The 16,545-nt window shown below is 38.6% G+C and overlaps 1 protein-coding gene across 10 annotated transcripts in view; it reads left to right on the top strand.

The window, feature by feature from the left end:
• The window catches only part of MICAL3 (microtubule associated monooxygenase, calponin and LIM domain containing 3), a 154,633-nt gene that overhangs the window by 64,789 nt on the left and 73,299 nt on the right, over positions 1-16,545 (top strand). For 6 of the 10 annotated variants that reach the window (XM_042838115.1, XM_042838112.1, XM_042838110.1 and 3 more), the window contains exons 13-16: positions 58-170; positions 597-659; positions 1,378-1,551; positions 2,704-2,796. In XM_042838115.1, the coding sequence (XP_042694049.1) occupies positions 58-170; positions 597-659; positions 1,378-1,551; positions 2,704-2,796 (443 nt within the window). Of the gene's footprint in view, positions 1-57; positions 171-596; positions 660-1,377; positions 1,552-2,703; positions 2,797-7,880; positions 7,977-10,100; positions 10,158-11,952; positions 12,058-14,617; positions 14,726-16,545 lie in introns of all 10 variants that reach the window. The other 4 variants (XM_042838117.1, XM_042838114.1, XM_042838111.1 and 1 more) reach the window with 2 other exon arrangements.

Raw genomic sequence — 16,545 nt, 5'->3', positions numbered from 1 at the left:
ACAGCACTTCAGAAATAATTTCTTGGCATTCCTTCTCCGACCTGTTCCTCCTTACAGATAGTGTGGATCTGAATGCAGAAGAAAAGGCCGCCCTGATTGCCAGTACCAAATCTCCAATCTCTTTTCTCAGTAAACTGGGACAAAGCATATCTCGGAAACGCACTCCAAAGGTAACCATGACAGAAATGAATATGTCTGTCTGTCTGCCATGTATTTTCCAAAAACCAGATGTTCATCAGCTCTTGACAATACATGACTTTTATAATTGCAGAATTACATTGGTAATGTGCATTCTCAGTTTGTGATATACTTCAGTCTTAAAATCTTGGCTTTTTGGAGGAATTTGGGGATATACTTCAATCAGGTAGACTTTCCACTATGAATGCTAGAAATCCCTAAGGAGGATAAAGGGAAAAACAAACAAACAAAAGCAAACAATCAGAAGCAGCAACAACAAACCCTTTCCTTAAACAGATGGAGAATGACCTTAGAGAATTAATTAGTTGTGTTGCAAAGCTTAAGCGCGCTGATGACATTTTCCTCAGGCTAGAAATATACAAGAGTCTTTATCCTTGTTTTCCTTCCTCTATTTTCAGGACAAAAAAGAAAAGGAATTGGATGGTGCAGGAAAGAGGAGGAAAACCAGCCAATCTGAGGATGTAAGTATTACAATGAGAAAGGTGTAAAGAAGAAAAATATATACGGTACATTCTTCATTCTCATTTAAATCCTTTTGTTTTCTATAACCAGGTAGGCCTTACTTGAGAATTTCTAAATTAAAATTCTTCTTCAAAGGTTATTCTCTGTTCTATTTGTAGGGAAAATACTTTATTGATGTTTATGAGAATACACTAGAAATGAAATGTGCATTTCCTTCATTTTCTATTTTTACTGCAGTTTACTTTGATTTGATGAGTGCACCAAGAATAAAACTTCGTTTAGTAAAGCCATTCAGGAATCGGAAGTTTCATTCATATTTGATCTGTAGTCTCAGTTAGTGCAAAATGCATACATATCCAGTATGCTTCACAAGGTAGTCCTTCAGATCAAGTGCTTATAGCCAAACAGGTATAAATGAGCTAAAATTGAATGCTTGGAATTGTCAATGAAGTTGTGATGATATCCATTTGTTTTATGTCAGTGCATTTACGAGGGTGTTTGGTGTCTTTGGTAGGTAAATGTATCAAGTAAGGTTGGAAAAATGAGAAAAGTTTATCAGAGCTTTTGATGGCATACCAAAGAAAATTAAAATGCGAGCTTTTAAATGCAGAGTGGCAGATTTGTTTTCTACAGCCTAGAAACCTAGTACAGCAAAGAGGAAGAGTGGAAAAGGTGATTGGGATGTACTTGTTAAATGTTGATCTCACTGACTGATAGGAGGACATTCCTCGAAGCTACAGAGAAGAAAGACCTACATTGGTGAGTGCCCTGACAGAGAGGAGAATTGATGCTGCCATTGGGAATCAGAACAAAGTCAAGTCCATGGCAACCCAGCTTCTGGCCAAGTTTGAGGAGAATGCACCGGTACAGTCCTCAACATTACGAAGACAGGTAGGAGATGGTCAATAAATCCTGGTATTTTGAAATCATGATAGAAAATCGTGAGTAATAACATGCATTCCTCAAGAATGGATGCTAGTGGTGCCCTTCTACTGCAAAGGCTCCCCTAGGGAGGAGTGAAGGTTACTCAGTAGAGAAAAAAATTAAATTTAGGAGTATGAGATAGTGAACTTCCTAATGAAAGTCCACTTTCTTGTTACTGCCAGTATGATGTTTTATAATCTCTTTCAAAAATATCTTACAAGTAATTAGGTTTTTTTTTATAACTGCTATTGCTCATGGAAAAGCTGTCCTGGAAAATCCCATTTCTAACCTTTAAGAATTCTAATTTAGTTTCTAATTTGAAGATTTTCATTATCAGGTTGTGTGTTTATGCTTGTGAACTGTGATTAAGTTTTCTACCTGTACATAAGCATAGCAGGTAAATACCTGGGAGGTTCTTCACAATCAGAATATTTATATCAATTCAAATGAGGCTTTCTGACGACTGCTGGTTATTCAGTACAGTATCTAAACTACTGCAACTGCAAGATAGTCATATCTGAAGTTATGTTGAGTCACTTCAAGACACTGCTAGCAGTGCAGTGTCAGCAGTATAAGGCTCAGTATGGCTTAAATGCCTGAGTTCTTGCTCTAATGGTTACTTCATCTTAATAGCTTGTGTCAAACTCTGAGCTGCTGTGGCCAGATTGTGAATGGGATCTTATCTAACTACTTTAAGTTGAATTTATGTATACATATGCTACATTGCATACCACTGTTAGTAGCACAGCATAATCTCAAAATGGTGACATTTATCCTATTGTTTACCAGTAAAATGTTTCCTTAGCCACTGCATGCTGTCTTGAATAACCAGGCTGAATTGAAGAAAAAATGAAAACAAAGGGACAAAGGGCAGGTCCAAAAAATGTGCATTTCCCCCTCCTTTTTTTTTTTTTTTTTTTTTTTTTTTTTTTTTTAAATGTCTTCTCCCTTTTCATATATGACTTGCTAAATGAATTCTCCCCTACCCTCTTTTTTTTTTTTCTTAAATGTTTGTCTGTCTGATTGTATCTCCCATTTCTTTGGCTTTCTTCAAATTTTTGTTGCTGTTGTATCATTCCCCCTTGCTCCCAACCCACTTGCCCTGCAACCTGCATGCAGCAACCTGTCCTGCCTTATCAAGAACGCGTTCACAATCAACCATCCAGCAGACGAGAGCAGGGCCGTCTAGCTCCTATACCCCAGTGGAAACAGGTAAAGAAATTGATTGAATATGATCTGTTGCCTGCACCCAATGCCAGCTCTCACTGTCCTTTTTTTAAACCAATCCTTTTCCAGCAAAACCAATCTTTATAATGCCAGTCTCTTATTTTTAACAGTTTAATTTATTATGAATAAAATCAAAGCCTGCCTGTTATGCTTGTTGTAGCTTTCTAGGGCTTCAGTGGTTGTTTCATAAGAAACTTTGCCTGCAGATGCAGATGTTGTATTGTCTGAGACACTTCTTTATTATTCTTGTGGAAAATAATAGAGAGTATGTAGGCAGTTATTGCAGCCAGCGAGATTACAAGTGTTGTGGAATCCGTAATTATTGAAGCTTGTCATTAGTATAAAAAGTAAAATTGGTTATTAGTTTTTCTATGACCCAGCTTTCCTCGCCACTTTATCATCTTCATTGTGTTGCAAATTCCTGTAGTACTGTAGATTAAGTATATTTTAGACTTTCTGCCACGCAGAGTGACAGAACATGGATCAAGAGAAGAAAAATCAGTAGGTATCATATTTTATTTTCTCTCCGGTGTGTTTTGACTCATTGTCATTAGTTGTGGGTTTTTTTTCAGCAGCGCAATTCAAATGGAAGGCTTGTGACAGTCTTGTCAGGCAAACAGGATACCTATCTTACTGCTTCCTCTGCTTCCATCTTTCCCTGTGAAAATCACACTCTTGTTTCTTTAGAGTGCTGAGATATATTTTTCTAGTAGTCATAATTTAGACAAGCACCTGTTTCTTTCTAGTTGCAATTTAATCAGTGCGTACTATGGAGTCAAGAGGAAGAAAACAACACTACTTTGGAAGTTGACTTTTCTGCATGTTTTTGGATTCATGATATACTTTATGCTTAAGGTGTTCAGTGCAAGTAGTGCTTCACGTCATGGCCAGTGCCAGGATTTCTTTTCAGTGCTATCATCTAGAAGATTTTTTCCCAAAGAAGACTCAAAGCAGGAGAATTGTTGTCATTAGGACTGTCTTAAAAATGCCGACATGTTTAGTTTTCCTGACTTGTTCATTCTTCTACCTTCTCTTCAAAATTTCCTTTATAATCTAATGAGTATTTTCAAGTGGCTCATCATCCATGATTAAGACAGATTTCAGATTTTAAGAGTGCATCTCCATATAGGGGAGAAATGGTGGAGAAGAATTGTAGACAGCTGTACAATACCAGTATAGTTGATGAGCACTGCTTGTGGTGCCCTCTACCTTACAATAAAAGGAAAACTGAATTGCATTGGTTGTATTTCTCAGTTCAGATGAATTAAGATTTGTGCTTTTGTACTTGGGGAAGATCCCATCCCTGCAGCCTTGAGAGCTGTATTTGAACCTACTATTGAAACTTTATGAAGGCCTTGTAATCTAGTCTTTACGATGAAACACAGAAGTTCTTATTGTCTTCCTTTTGTAACTGATCAAAAAGGACAAATTTCTGTTTCTCATTTTTATGATGATGATTTTCTTCTCAAAAGTAGTTTATTCTTGTTTTTGTTCTTGTTTGGAACTATACAATTTATTGAACAGGAGAGAAAGAAGTCCTTTGGTCTCCCTCAACATTGATAGCCATCTCCATGTACATGGCAATGTAGGGCAGATCCTTGAAAAAAACTAATTATTGTACTTTCCAAGAGCTTTTTTTTATTTAACAGGACATTGTCACTGTCTTTGGGTACTTTTCCACTCACGATTGCTTCTGAAGTATTTTCTTAACCTTACCTCAGTGAGCTCTACTGTGTCAACAGTAGTTGGTTGATTTTTGGTGCAGAATTCATGCTGGATTTTGCAGTGGTTTTCATCTGACAGTGAAATGTGAAAGAGTAAAAGTGGATCTCCTAGGTGCACAGTCTGCAAAATTAGGATCAAAGAAACAGTTCATGTCCCTATTCCAGAGGTTCCTTAGGACTTTTGGGGAAATGGAGAACATCGCTTGTCTCTATCCAAAAGCCTTTTGAACTGTTTATTCTGGATTCATGGGAGATCAGGAGAGGCTAGAAGCCATCCAGTGAACCAAATAGCCAGTTTTGCTAAGTTGGTACAGACATCCATCCTGCAGGAAGTTGTTGTTGAAGCAGTGCTTCAGCTGACTGCTGAGAGTGCTAATTCTAGTTGCTTAGGCATGTGGAATCTGATAGCTGTGAGACTGCGTTACTACAGTACTGGAACAGCCTTCTATGGTAACATTAAGCACTAGTTACAAAGCTATTCCCTGCGCCACAGATCACCAGCAGTGGAATTGGTGCTGGATGCCTGTATGTGTTGTGGAGATGCTGTAATGGAGTGGTATGGCTCCTGACAAACTCTTCAGGAAACATTTGTGTTTGCTGTAAAGAGCTGATTTAGGAAGAGCTGCTCATGAAGGTATGGGAGAGGGTTCTCTTGTTTGGCACAGGTATCAAGAGTTCAGAAGCAGAATCTTCCTTCAGTGAGTCCGCATAACGTATCACATAGTGGAAGCCTTCTATTGAGGAGTCTTTTGAAGAGGAGCAAAGAGGTTTTCAAGGGGACAAAGAAGTGACCTGCTTTTGAGGGAAACAACTAATTGCCTAATATTCTTGGCCACAGGCGGGGTGATGTTGAGGTCCTAAGGGGTTCTTGGGAGAAGGGCAGTTTCCTATGCTGTGATTGATAGGTTTGGTCCTGCATCTTGGACCACCTGTTTTGATGAAGGATTTGCACCTGCCGTGGGCTATGATCTGCCAATGGCTGACAGATGAATTTTCTTAGCTGTACTTGCTTATCAGTAAGTCTAAGATTTGCTTTGCTTTAGAGTTAAAAGAGTTATCAGACCAGCAATGCAATGAGATCATAATGCAGAGTGTTTCTGGGTGGTTTGTAGAGCTAGGATAGGGTGGCTTGGTACAACAAAATTCTGTTAAAAGTCCTGGCAGAATCTATTCTGAAGGAGTTTTTACTTTCATCACAAGACTTTCTGGCTATCTCTCTTTCAAAGGCATAACCTTGAAACATTAGAAACCTCTTCAGTCTGCTTCTGTGCATTCAGTGTGGCCTGCATTTTCCTCATGAATTGGACTGCAGTATTTTCTTTGTTGAACTATACATTGGGAATGTTCATCTGTATTGTCAAAGCTCATTTGCGGTACTAGGAGCACCTCAGCAGCACCTAGTAATGAATTGAGACAGTGTTTGTGCACGTGCACAGTAGAAAGCTGAGGAAGTTTTTTTAAGGGATATATGTTCATATAAAGTCTGGATTGTGTTTTATGGTATGGTGGTTAATCTCAAATTAACTCCTTGCTGTACAGAAATTTCTTCCATATTGTGTACTACTGCTTTCCGTTTTCACTGCTTTTGGGCAGTCATGTTTTTTGAGCTTCTCATCTGGGATCATGAAGCCATGTAGTCAATCCAGAAGAATATATGACTGCTTGGGTATGGTATGGGAAACTAGCCGATTAAACTGAATCTTGTCCTAATTTTCCAGTTTTCAACAATTTTCTGCCAGTTTCAGAGATGTCCTCACAACAAGAAGAGTGTAATGCACAAGCTGAAATCACTGATGTGTGCAAAGACATCTGATGTGTTGCTTGTAAGACAGAAACCACATGCTGTATAATGCAGATCTCTTCTGCCTCTGGAGGTCTGATGCTTGTTCTTTTGAGGTGGTTCCCTGAAATATGAGAAAAGCACAGCAGTAAAAACACTTCTCAGTGACTCTGTTATAATTGTGATCTTTGAAGACATGTAGTGAATGAAATGGCCACAGTCAGCTGGAGCTGAAATCTCAGCAGAAGAGAGCTTACGTTACCAATACTGTTTTTCCTAATTAATTTCTCATTTGAATATGTTGATATGTTTTTGTTTCCTCATTCGTATAGCCGTCTTTGTATTTGCATGTTCAAGAATGGATCTTACATCCTATATAATGCTATATACTATGATCTGTTGTGGAAAATTACACAACCTTGTGAATATACTGAAATCTGAAATGCAAACTAGGCTGTTGTTAGATGACAGTCTACAAACAGCTGTAGTGGTTGGAAATGTTGCCAGCCTTTCTGCTTGAAATTAGTACCTTCAAGGCTGAGCATATAAATGTTCCTCATCCACTTCAGTGCAAAGTCATGTGGCTTAGTTTTAAGCTGCTTGTAGCATCTGTTTGAATTAGAATTTACTTTTTTGCTGAAGGGGAAGAGAACACCCAAAAGATGTTCATGCCATCTCAGCTGTCAGGACCATAATGAACATCCATATATTTTTAGACAGCATGCTGTTTCTTTAAAAGCTATGTAACAGTGGTTCCAGGTACACAAGTTTTTTTGGGGGTTTTTTTTTTTTTTTTCAGTGCAACAATTACCAGATTTGCTCTGGTAGAAAGAATAGGCAGAAGATGTGTTAAAAGACTATCCATAAGAATGACATAAAGAACTATGAAGGCATGTTCTTATGGTGTATGAAAATGAGGACATACCTGCATTGTGCAGTCTTCAAATTACTAGCTGTGTACATATTGCCTTTAAAGCAGCAATATTTCTGTTCTAGTAGGATAGCAAAGCGTAGTTCAGTTTACCTGAGATGGTTTAATATCTGTAAGGCAGAGAAGATGGATTTGAAGCTGAGAACAGAGCACTATGACTTGGATTTAAAGCTGAGAACAGAGCACTATGACTTGAATTATGTTGCTAATGAACTGCAAGCAGACTAATTAAGTCAACACAACGGATATTTTTAAACTCTGCAGAGCACAGCAATAAGCAGTTTTTTTGTGAAGCAAAAAGTGCAGTCCAATTCCGCTGTTGAGAGTTCCAAGTTGCATATTTGTCTGTGAGTCAGAAACGGTTGGTTTAGTTGGTTATTGCTGTAACTACACGTTTATTGGCTGTCTGCAGAAGATTCTGCCCAACAGACGTGATCATGTGAGTACAGGAGAAAAATCTACCTCTTTCAACTTTGGTAAAACTGGCTTTAGATCACTGGTAAGAGGTGTGAGCAGAAGATTGCAGTCTCCCAGCTTATGCATTCTGGCCTGTCCTCCCAAAGTCAATGAATGGAAATGTTAGCTTTCCTGCCATTATTACGATTTTTTATTTCTTTTTCTTTTTTAAAAAAAGATGAGGAGTAAGGAACGTTCTCGGACCTGCCCCAAAAAAGTGATCATGCTCTCTTCTTCCACTCCACCTTCCTCTCCACCGTATCCCAGACTGCAGGTGATTCCCTCTGCATGCTCTGTCCCTCTCTCTTCATTACTGCTTGTACAAGTGACTAAATCAATTACCAGAGATCCCATTTATAAATACATTTCCAATTTTCCTTTTCTCGTATGTAGATAAGGCTTCATCAAACTCTTATATTTGACACACTTTATAGTGTTATCTCACTATTATCTGATGCACTGGAGATTCTGAGATTTCACTGTAGGGTAATTGGTAATCACAGTAGCCTTCTTCAGTTTTGACTTGAAGCAAAGTACAAGTGAAATTGAAGGGTCAAGTCTACCCTTAAAGTGTATACATGCTGCTTAGAAATTCAACGGATTGCTTCTGTCTTAGCAAAAATTCCTTTTTTCTACACAGAAGTTAAATCTTTTTGGAGTAATTCAGAGATGGAGACTGCAAGTTTTCTCCATCTCTGCTTTTTGTTTATACAAGTGTGAGTGAGAATTTCCTCTTTTATCCATGAAAGTCTTTTAAGTTTACTTGTATGAAGTGCTTTTTTGAACTGTTGTGCATATGCCTGATGTGATCCTTCTGTTTCCCCCACATTCAGTCCTTTGTCTCAAGAAGACTTTGCATTCTGTCTGTCTTAGTCTGGATTCAGTGTAAGCCTTATTCTGCGCACAGCATATACATGTGCAGCCGTATATACATGTGTGTACACGTGTATTTGTCTTTGTAGTTAAATATTACCTGAAATCTTTAAATGCCTGTTTGTTTGTTGTACACAGTCATCCTGCTTCTTTCAGTTGTATCTATTTTTGTTTCATTTTCCTACTGCAGTAATAAATCCCACTCCTTCCTCAACCTTGAACTAATCTTTAGGTGATAAAAAGGCAGCTGCAGTTCCCAAGACATCCCATACATTCAATAGACATTACACAAGTAAATTTCTCCGAAGATTGATAATGTTTCTTTTCTGTTTGCCTATCAACCCCATAAACACACGTCACCTTTAAGGAAAGTAGAGAAGGGTCATTTCTTTCTGACCCATATGTACTCTGCCACCTCTCCTGTATCAGACTGTGCACCCACAAGATGAATCAGGGCTGCTTGTTGATCTGATTTAAAACTGTCTTAACAAAAAAAAGTAATTATTTTTTTGGCACCCTGTGGACAGTGTGGTGCAAGGAAGGGTTCAGGGGTGCACGTCTGGGTAGAATGGGCAAAATCCACAGCTAAGCTGGATTGACTGTAATGGGGAATTGTATTATTAGATATTGTGGTAGCTAGCAGTCTTCCTCTTGTCAAAGTCTTTTTAAGATTTTATGAGAAAACAACAGTTTTTCCCAAAGTTTGCAGATAGAAAAGTGAAGGCAGTGGTAAAATTTACCTTTCAACCTATTAGAGGGCAATCATTTTCCATATGAAAAAAGGAGCTTTCAGTAACTGAGGACCCTTTAGCTGTCTCCCCTCCCTCTCTTCTCCAAGTGTTTTGTTTGTCCTGTCTTTCACTTGCCTAGTTCAGTCATGAGAATTTACTGCTGCTGGGGTCCAAATATGTTTTCACTATTTTCTGTGTTGTGTCCCATAGGAAAATTGTGTGCCTCTTCAATATAAAAAAAAAAAAAAAAAAAAAAAAAAAAACGCTTCCTCCTTTTAATTCTGAGGAATATATGCATCCTGTGCTACAGAGCTAATCCAGTACAGCCAGTTGATGCCTTTGCCTTTGGAGAGATTTTTTTTCCCCTTTATTATTTCTGTGAAGTTGCCTTGGTCCAAGGCCTCATGACAAGTCAGGTGGATCTTTGTCCTTCTTACTCTGATGTCTTTTAAAAACTCTCTCTCCCTGCACTGCTAATGGAGTCTTTCTGCCACTTCTTTTAATCTTTTATTTACTTCTTTTGAGCTAACATCACAATATGAGTTGTACTGAGTATCTACTATCTTTATTGCACTAACTTTGGTTAAATGAGTTAATATGAATATATAGAGACTTAAATCTTCCCTATGGGAGCCAAATTATTTTTGTCAGTTTTAGAATATTCTTGTTAATAAAATACTTATCTTTCATTATGACTTCTTTGCTGCTCGCATTGTCAACAAAGTAAGACGAAGTCTATTTGACTAGAAAATTGGTCTGTGATTGTTATTAAGCTCATAATTTGTTGCCTGCAGAGATACAGGGATCCTGGTGCTGGATATCCTGGGGAGCAGAGTCCCAGACAGGAAAGGGTAAACAGCATGAACAAATGGCATGGATGCTGATGACACAATGCCGTATTGGATGTGTGCAATTCAGGAGGCAAATGTACCACGTAGTGAAACACACTTACCTAACGCTGCTGTTAACACGCTGCAACTGCAATTAAGAGTGACTATTTCTGTGTGATGTCCACATAAATGCATAACAAGCCTTCATCAGCAGTTTGCTATACGCTTTTATTTTGCCATTATTTGGCACTTGAGCTCTTCCCGTTCTTTTTCTCTTACACCTCTTTATTGGAGTATGCTATGGCTGTAGCAGAACAAGAAGAATTATGTTTTGTGCTAATTCATGCGAACACAGTTGCATTGTGTTCGCTGCTTGCTTTCTGGATGGTTAAACAACTGGCATTCCATCCTGCCTCCTACAGGCCAAAGATGAGGCATTATGTAGTATGGAGACTTTGAAGCCTTCTTATTAATGGAATATTCATCAGGCTGTCTAAGCGGTTCAGTATTATGCAGAAGCATGGGAGAAGGAGAGAGAAGCATTCAAAAGAACGAGCTGATTTGAATTCATATTGGCAAATAAATTGACATTCCAGTAAAGGCTTTTAATGAATGAAGTCATAAATGATAGCCAGCTATGAAACTGTTACAACTTCAAAAATGTGTTCTACACAAAAGGCACTTGTGGGCCGAATGTTTTCTGACAGGCAGTAGAAAATGAATGAGCATGTGTCTGCAGCGACACAGAACCCACAGCTTTATAATAGGCCCTAGTTTTAGTGAAAATGATCTAGTAGAGAGGAGTAGGTGGAACTGAAAGCAGCTGAAAATAGAGAATATTATTAATGCATTTGAATGGGAAATGCGTTTCTCACTGATTGGGTGTGAACCCAGTTTTCTGTTCCGCTTTGAAGAACAGTTAACAACATGTAGCAGCACTCTGGCTTTTTTTGACAGATCAAGCCTGAGATTTCTTCACACTCGCTTGTAAATCCTGCTCCATTTGCTTTTGAATGCTACAAACATATTAGCTGAAGGCTACCTGGTGTTGCAAGTAATACTCCTGCTCTGTACGGCAGGTCCCAAGCCAGGTCTTTTTTCCATGTTAGCAAGACTGGTACGAAGGACCAGAATAGCAGAGGTGTGAAATGTTGTGCCTGGGGTGTGCTGACATGGCAATTCAGACAAGTGCAGAAGCAGCATTGAAACTTCTGTGGTAGTTTGATTTTGCTATGCTTTGCATCCACCAGCCACTCTCGTTAACCATCCTCTCCTTGGTAAGTACAGCAATTTCTTTTTACATACTACCAGCATCTTTAAGGAGACTAATTCATTCTTTATGAAAACTGAAATCCATTACCCTAAAAATATGTTTCTGTGCAGAAGATCTGAGAAACACAAATACATGCACATTTAGATGTGTAAAGGAAATCCTTGACAAAAAAAGAACTGTAATGGAATGAGTTGGTGAATCGGTTCCTTTTGCATGATAAAGCCGCATCTTGATGTAGAGGGGTGGGAGTTCTTCGGATGGTAATGCCAGAGAGCAGCTCTGTGCTTGTTGCAGCAGTGGGAGCACTGTGAATGAGGTCTAATTCAGCTGTTTTTTTCTCCTGGCCTGGAAGGTCAACATTTAGCACTTCAATAGAATAGTAATCCAGTACAGAATAGAAATGAAAACAGTCTTCAGAGGGGAGCTTCTTTCACTGCTCTGCATGTGAATTTCATACCTTTTGTCTGGCTTTCCTTTTGGGACTTCTTATTTTTTTTTTTCCCTCTGGTTTATTTACTTCCTCCCTCCTTCCTTATCTCACAGAGATCTCCTCGTTTATTTTCTGATGACCAAGTGCCTGAGAATGTTGAACAAAGGGCATGTCAGCTGGCTGCCCTCCTGGAGCCCAGGCCTGCAGCGAGGCATCAGGTGACTACAGCCCCGCTGTCTATGAGCTGCTGTACCAGTGGGTCAGTGTGTGGGTACTGCTGGCATCTGGGGTCACACGGCTAGAAGAGCTCACCGAAATACAGGGACCGTTGCTGCGCACAGTCCTGTGGATAAAAACGAAAGAGCAAGTTTATTTTGTGTAGTGTTTTTTATCAGACTTGACAGCTTTTAATAGTCTCCCTGATGAATGCTTCCGTTATACAAAACACTGCAATCAATAGGGTAGAAAGCAGCCTCCGAGCTTCAGAGCACATGCTGAAAACGAGCTGGACTCCAGATCAAATCATCTCACAGTGCTCGTTTACCAGTCAGTTGCTCCCCAGTTTTACTTGCTGCTGGAAGCAAGAACATGTGCATTTTCCAAGCATAACTCCTGGCTCTGAAGTCCGACTTTTGTGCCCATGCTTCTGTATTATTATTTCCAACAACAGAGTTGGTGGCTTGTGCTGATTTTCTTTGATTCGGCTGTACACTTTTGGATTATTTTTTTGTGCTTAATTTTTTCTCCTGTTTGTCTTCTCTGGCATATGGGAGTCTGCCAACTTGAACTGTGGCTTCTTTTGTTCACATTCCTTGCCCCATTTCTGTTTTTGGTTATCTTCAGCAGCCTTTGGCAAACTGGAGAGTACTTTTAGAAAACGCTCTCAACTTAAGTGATTTTTTTTTTTTTGCAGAGTTTATGGTTTTGATTTAATTATGCAAAATTAAACTGTCTTCTTGAGCAGGAGTATAAACAGTCCTATAACTTTTACTGGTGGATATAACTTTTCCAAGCCATCTCAAAGGGAAACGTGTAACAAATAAGTCACTTTTAACTACTGTTCTTTGGGGATGCAGTCTTTGCTGATGTGATGATTAAAATCAGTGAAGCTGTTCTCCAGGAAGAGTGAACCTTTGGCTGGATTTCAGATAGGATGTCGCAGACATAGGAGAAACCATGTAAGTGTGGGTAAGGAGACTGCTTTGAACATACCAGTATCTATTTGTTAATGGGTGACACAACTGAAGATCTCAGGCATGATCTGAGGATAGCATGCTCGTATGTGTTTCATTACTGTGTAGAAATAATGGTACAGAAGTTAGCATCTGGACCCTGACACCTACTTCTACCTTCTTCCTGCTATCTCGCACTTTCAGGTTCTTTTTGAGGGTGGAAAAGATTAACAGTATTGCATTGCAGAGAAAAAAACCTTTATTCTGTACAGTGTAGAATTAAGGAGGAGAGAAAATATAGTGAAGATGGAGAACACAAAGTAGAGGAAAGGGAAAAGAGTGAGGCAGAGATGAAGATGGAAACGGATGTTGGAACACTGCAGACAATGATGGATTATAGTGTGGGATTTAGGGAAAGAAATCGAGAAAAAGTAGAGTACTAAGAGAAAGCTCAGGTAAAGTAATACATTTTCAGAAAAGCAATTTGATTAAATATTGATCTTAAGTACAGAAAATCACAGAATCACACATTCTGTGATCAGTGTTTTAATATACTATTATATTTCTGAAAACCCACCTAGTTTTTATTGTGCTCAATAGGTTTAATCAACAAGCTAGTTTTTTCTAAGTGGCTACAAATTACTGTTTTTGTGAGTCAAGTAGCTTCATGACATTTATTTTTGTCCTTTTTGTAATGCAAAACATAATTTTCTTTTAAAAGAAAGTCAAATATTTGAAATTTACATATTTTTTTCTTCCAGATAGTAATTTTAAGGAATACACAGTTCCTACCAGTACTGTCTGATACACCTCGCTACCTTGTTTTTTTTTTTTTCCCTATTTAAATTAAGTGTATTGGAAGGTGGGCATTAGTTAGCCATAAAGGTAATGAGAAGGGTATGTTGGGAGCCCATACCTTCTTCCTCCTGTGAAGGGCCCATTTCAGAAGGATGCATATTCACAGTTAGAGATTAGCTCTTTGCCACTTGATAAGCAAAAATAGCAGATTGCATTATATTGTTTAATTATTTTTACTGTGGTGTTTCAAATCTGCTGCATTAAATTTTATACTGGAAATGTGGTGCTGCTTGTTGGCAACAGTTACAAGTTAATTTCTCCCACTGGAAGGAGAGCAGGATCTTTTTTTTTTTTTTTTTTTTTTTGCATTTATAGTTAAAATGTAGAAGAGGTCTCATGTGGCCTGAAATAGAATCCTAGTGTCTTGAGCCAGTAATACGGAACAACAGGAGATACAGGAGCAACAGAGGAAATTGATCTGGGATCTGTGCCAGTGGCTTAGTTGGTTGGGTTACAGAAGGCTGGACATCTGTGGAAGAAGGTAACTGTTTCCAAATGGCCCTCAGTGACTTAAAACATAATAAAGGACAAATTAAGAATAACATACTCTGCCTCACTAGGGAGAAATTGAAGATGCACTGGACCTTTTTTTTTTTTTTTTTTTTTTAATTCAAGTTGCCCTACAAATGTCATTAAGAATTTTTATTTTTTTGTGGTGGGCAGAAGAGCCTGAATTTTTGTTTTTATTTTCACCTGGCTTTCCTTCATATCTATGTATGATTGTTGTGATTCTTATTTTATTTTTTAGCCTGAGACTGAACCGTCTCGCCGATTCTTTGTTGACCAGTGGGAGCTCTCCCTTAGCCTCCGTTCTTCTAATCGCCCTTCTTCACCTTCATCTGACTCTCTTCGACAGGTAGCATTGGCCTGAGCATTGCTAGGTGCACTCGGCTGTGTCACTTACTTCCCCTGGGCCCATTGGCCAAGGACAAAACACAAGAGATGGCTAGGCTTGCAACACTTCACCTGCAAAATGCAATCTCTGTGCATATTCATGCACAACTGAGAAATCAAGCAGCCTGTGGCATAGCTTGTTGTCAACCATAAAGCAGTTTGAAACTAAATATATGTAACTTTTGGTGCAAATGTAAAAAGCTTCTAGTTTATCTTGCTCTCAAATTGTCTGTTGTGGTTTTTTTTTTTTTTTTGAGCACTAATAGTCTAGCTTTGGAATAAAGCTTTCTTGTTTTGCTTGCTGCTTTTGTTGAGATTCTGGGCCAAACTACAGAATGGGCTTGTGTGTATATGCTTCATCTATAGTATGAAATACAGAATGCTTTGGCTTTCTAAAAAATCACTAGGAATTTCATCTAATTGCAGTTGCCATGCTGGAAAACAAAAGGAGTTTGATTTGACCTAAGCTAAAGTGGTTCTTTGCTCGCTGTTCAAAATGGTTCAGAACATTGCATATCTTGAAGACATTTGCCCAAGGAAAGTTAAAGTGCTCCATTTAAAATCCAATATTAGACCAGTTGCCATGTGTAGGTAGAGAAATCAGAACCACAGAACCTAAAATCAAGACTTGAGCAATTACATTTCCCACACAAAATAGTCTCGGATGTTGTGAGTTAAGATTAGAATAATCAGTTTTCGGGCAGATGTGCTGATAGAAATTTAAAGATCCTGAAACACCTGCAGTTAAGGTTGGGTGAGGAACCTGTATAGATGAAATGCAGTTCCATCTGAAAGAAAATGTCTGTTGAAAGCACCTGCTTCCCCTGGAAAAGCTTGAAAATTCTGAAAGACAAATTGTGTTGTTACTTGCATACGTAAATACTGCAAGTGCTCAATATTTTGGGCTGGATTTAGCAGACAAGTATGTAAAAGGAGTGAGTATAAATTCTTTGTGGGCAGAAATAAATTTCCTTTATTGTAGTGACAGCTCTTGAGGAATTAGGACTTCAGTGATAGCAACTACAATCTGATGGCCAAGCATGCCATTTTCAGACTCTTTTCCCCCTGAAATACCATTCTGTGATGGATTTCAGATTTTTGTGATGCTTCCTGCTTTTCTCATGTCTGAATATGTGAAGGTCTTAAACATTTCTAAAAGGCTGATAACCACACTTGTGAAACATACACTGAATTGTTACTTATGGGAAATAACTAGTTCTGGTATGGTAGTGGGAATTTTGAGAGAAGAATTCAGTCTTTTCCTTCAAGATACTTTTATCCTGGTGATTTTGCACTTGCCAGAAGGCAGTGTCTTTCTGCTCCTTCATTTCCTGAGGAGACTCCAGCTAGAAATATTCATAGTACTTCTTAGTTTGGAAAAGGAAAATTGCTTGGTGTGCTCTTTGCTGCTCTGCTGAGTCAAATTTGTGGTGTTTGCAGTGTGATTAAGCTAACACGGATGTAAGCACATAATTCTCTTAACCATGTAATTATTGATGATGGCTGAAATTATTTCCGTTGAAAATCACTTCCTCTGCTCCTGCAGTGGCTGAACATGGCTTGCAAACACTCATTTTTAGACCGTCTAGTGTAACTGCCAACATGCCTAAGTTTCTCAGAATACTGGAGGGATTTTAGCTATCCACAGTCATTGCATCAGTCAATACCCATGATGGAGAAAAGCCGAGTCATAAAGCCATGTTCAGTGTTGAGTGAATACATGTTCCAGATGTTTGCAGGTATGGCTTTAAAGTGTTGGATGAGATTCTTGCCATCATTTTC

This window comes from Centrocercus urophasianus, unplaced genomic scaffold (genome assembly GCF_019232065.1).
Source record: "Centrocercus urophasianus isolate 14NV4802_14NV808 unplaced genomic scaffold, USGS_Curo_1.0 seq_73, whole genome shotgun sequence".
Classification (NCBI taxonomy): domain Eukaryota; kingdom Metazoa; phylum Chordata; class Aves; order Galliformes; family Phasianidae; genus Centrocercus; species Centrocercus urophasianus.
This window is presented reverse-complemented; position numbering and strand designations above follow the sequence as displayed.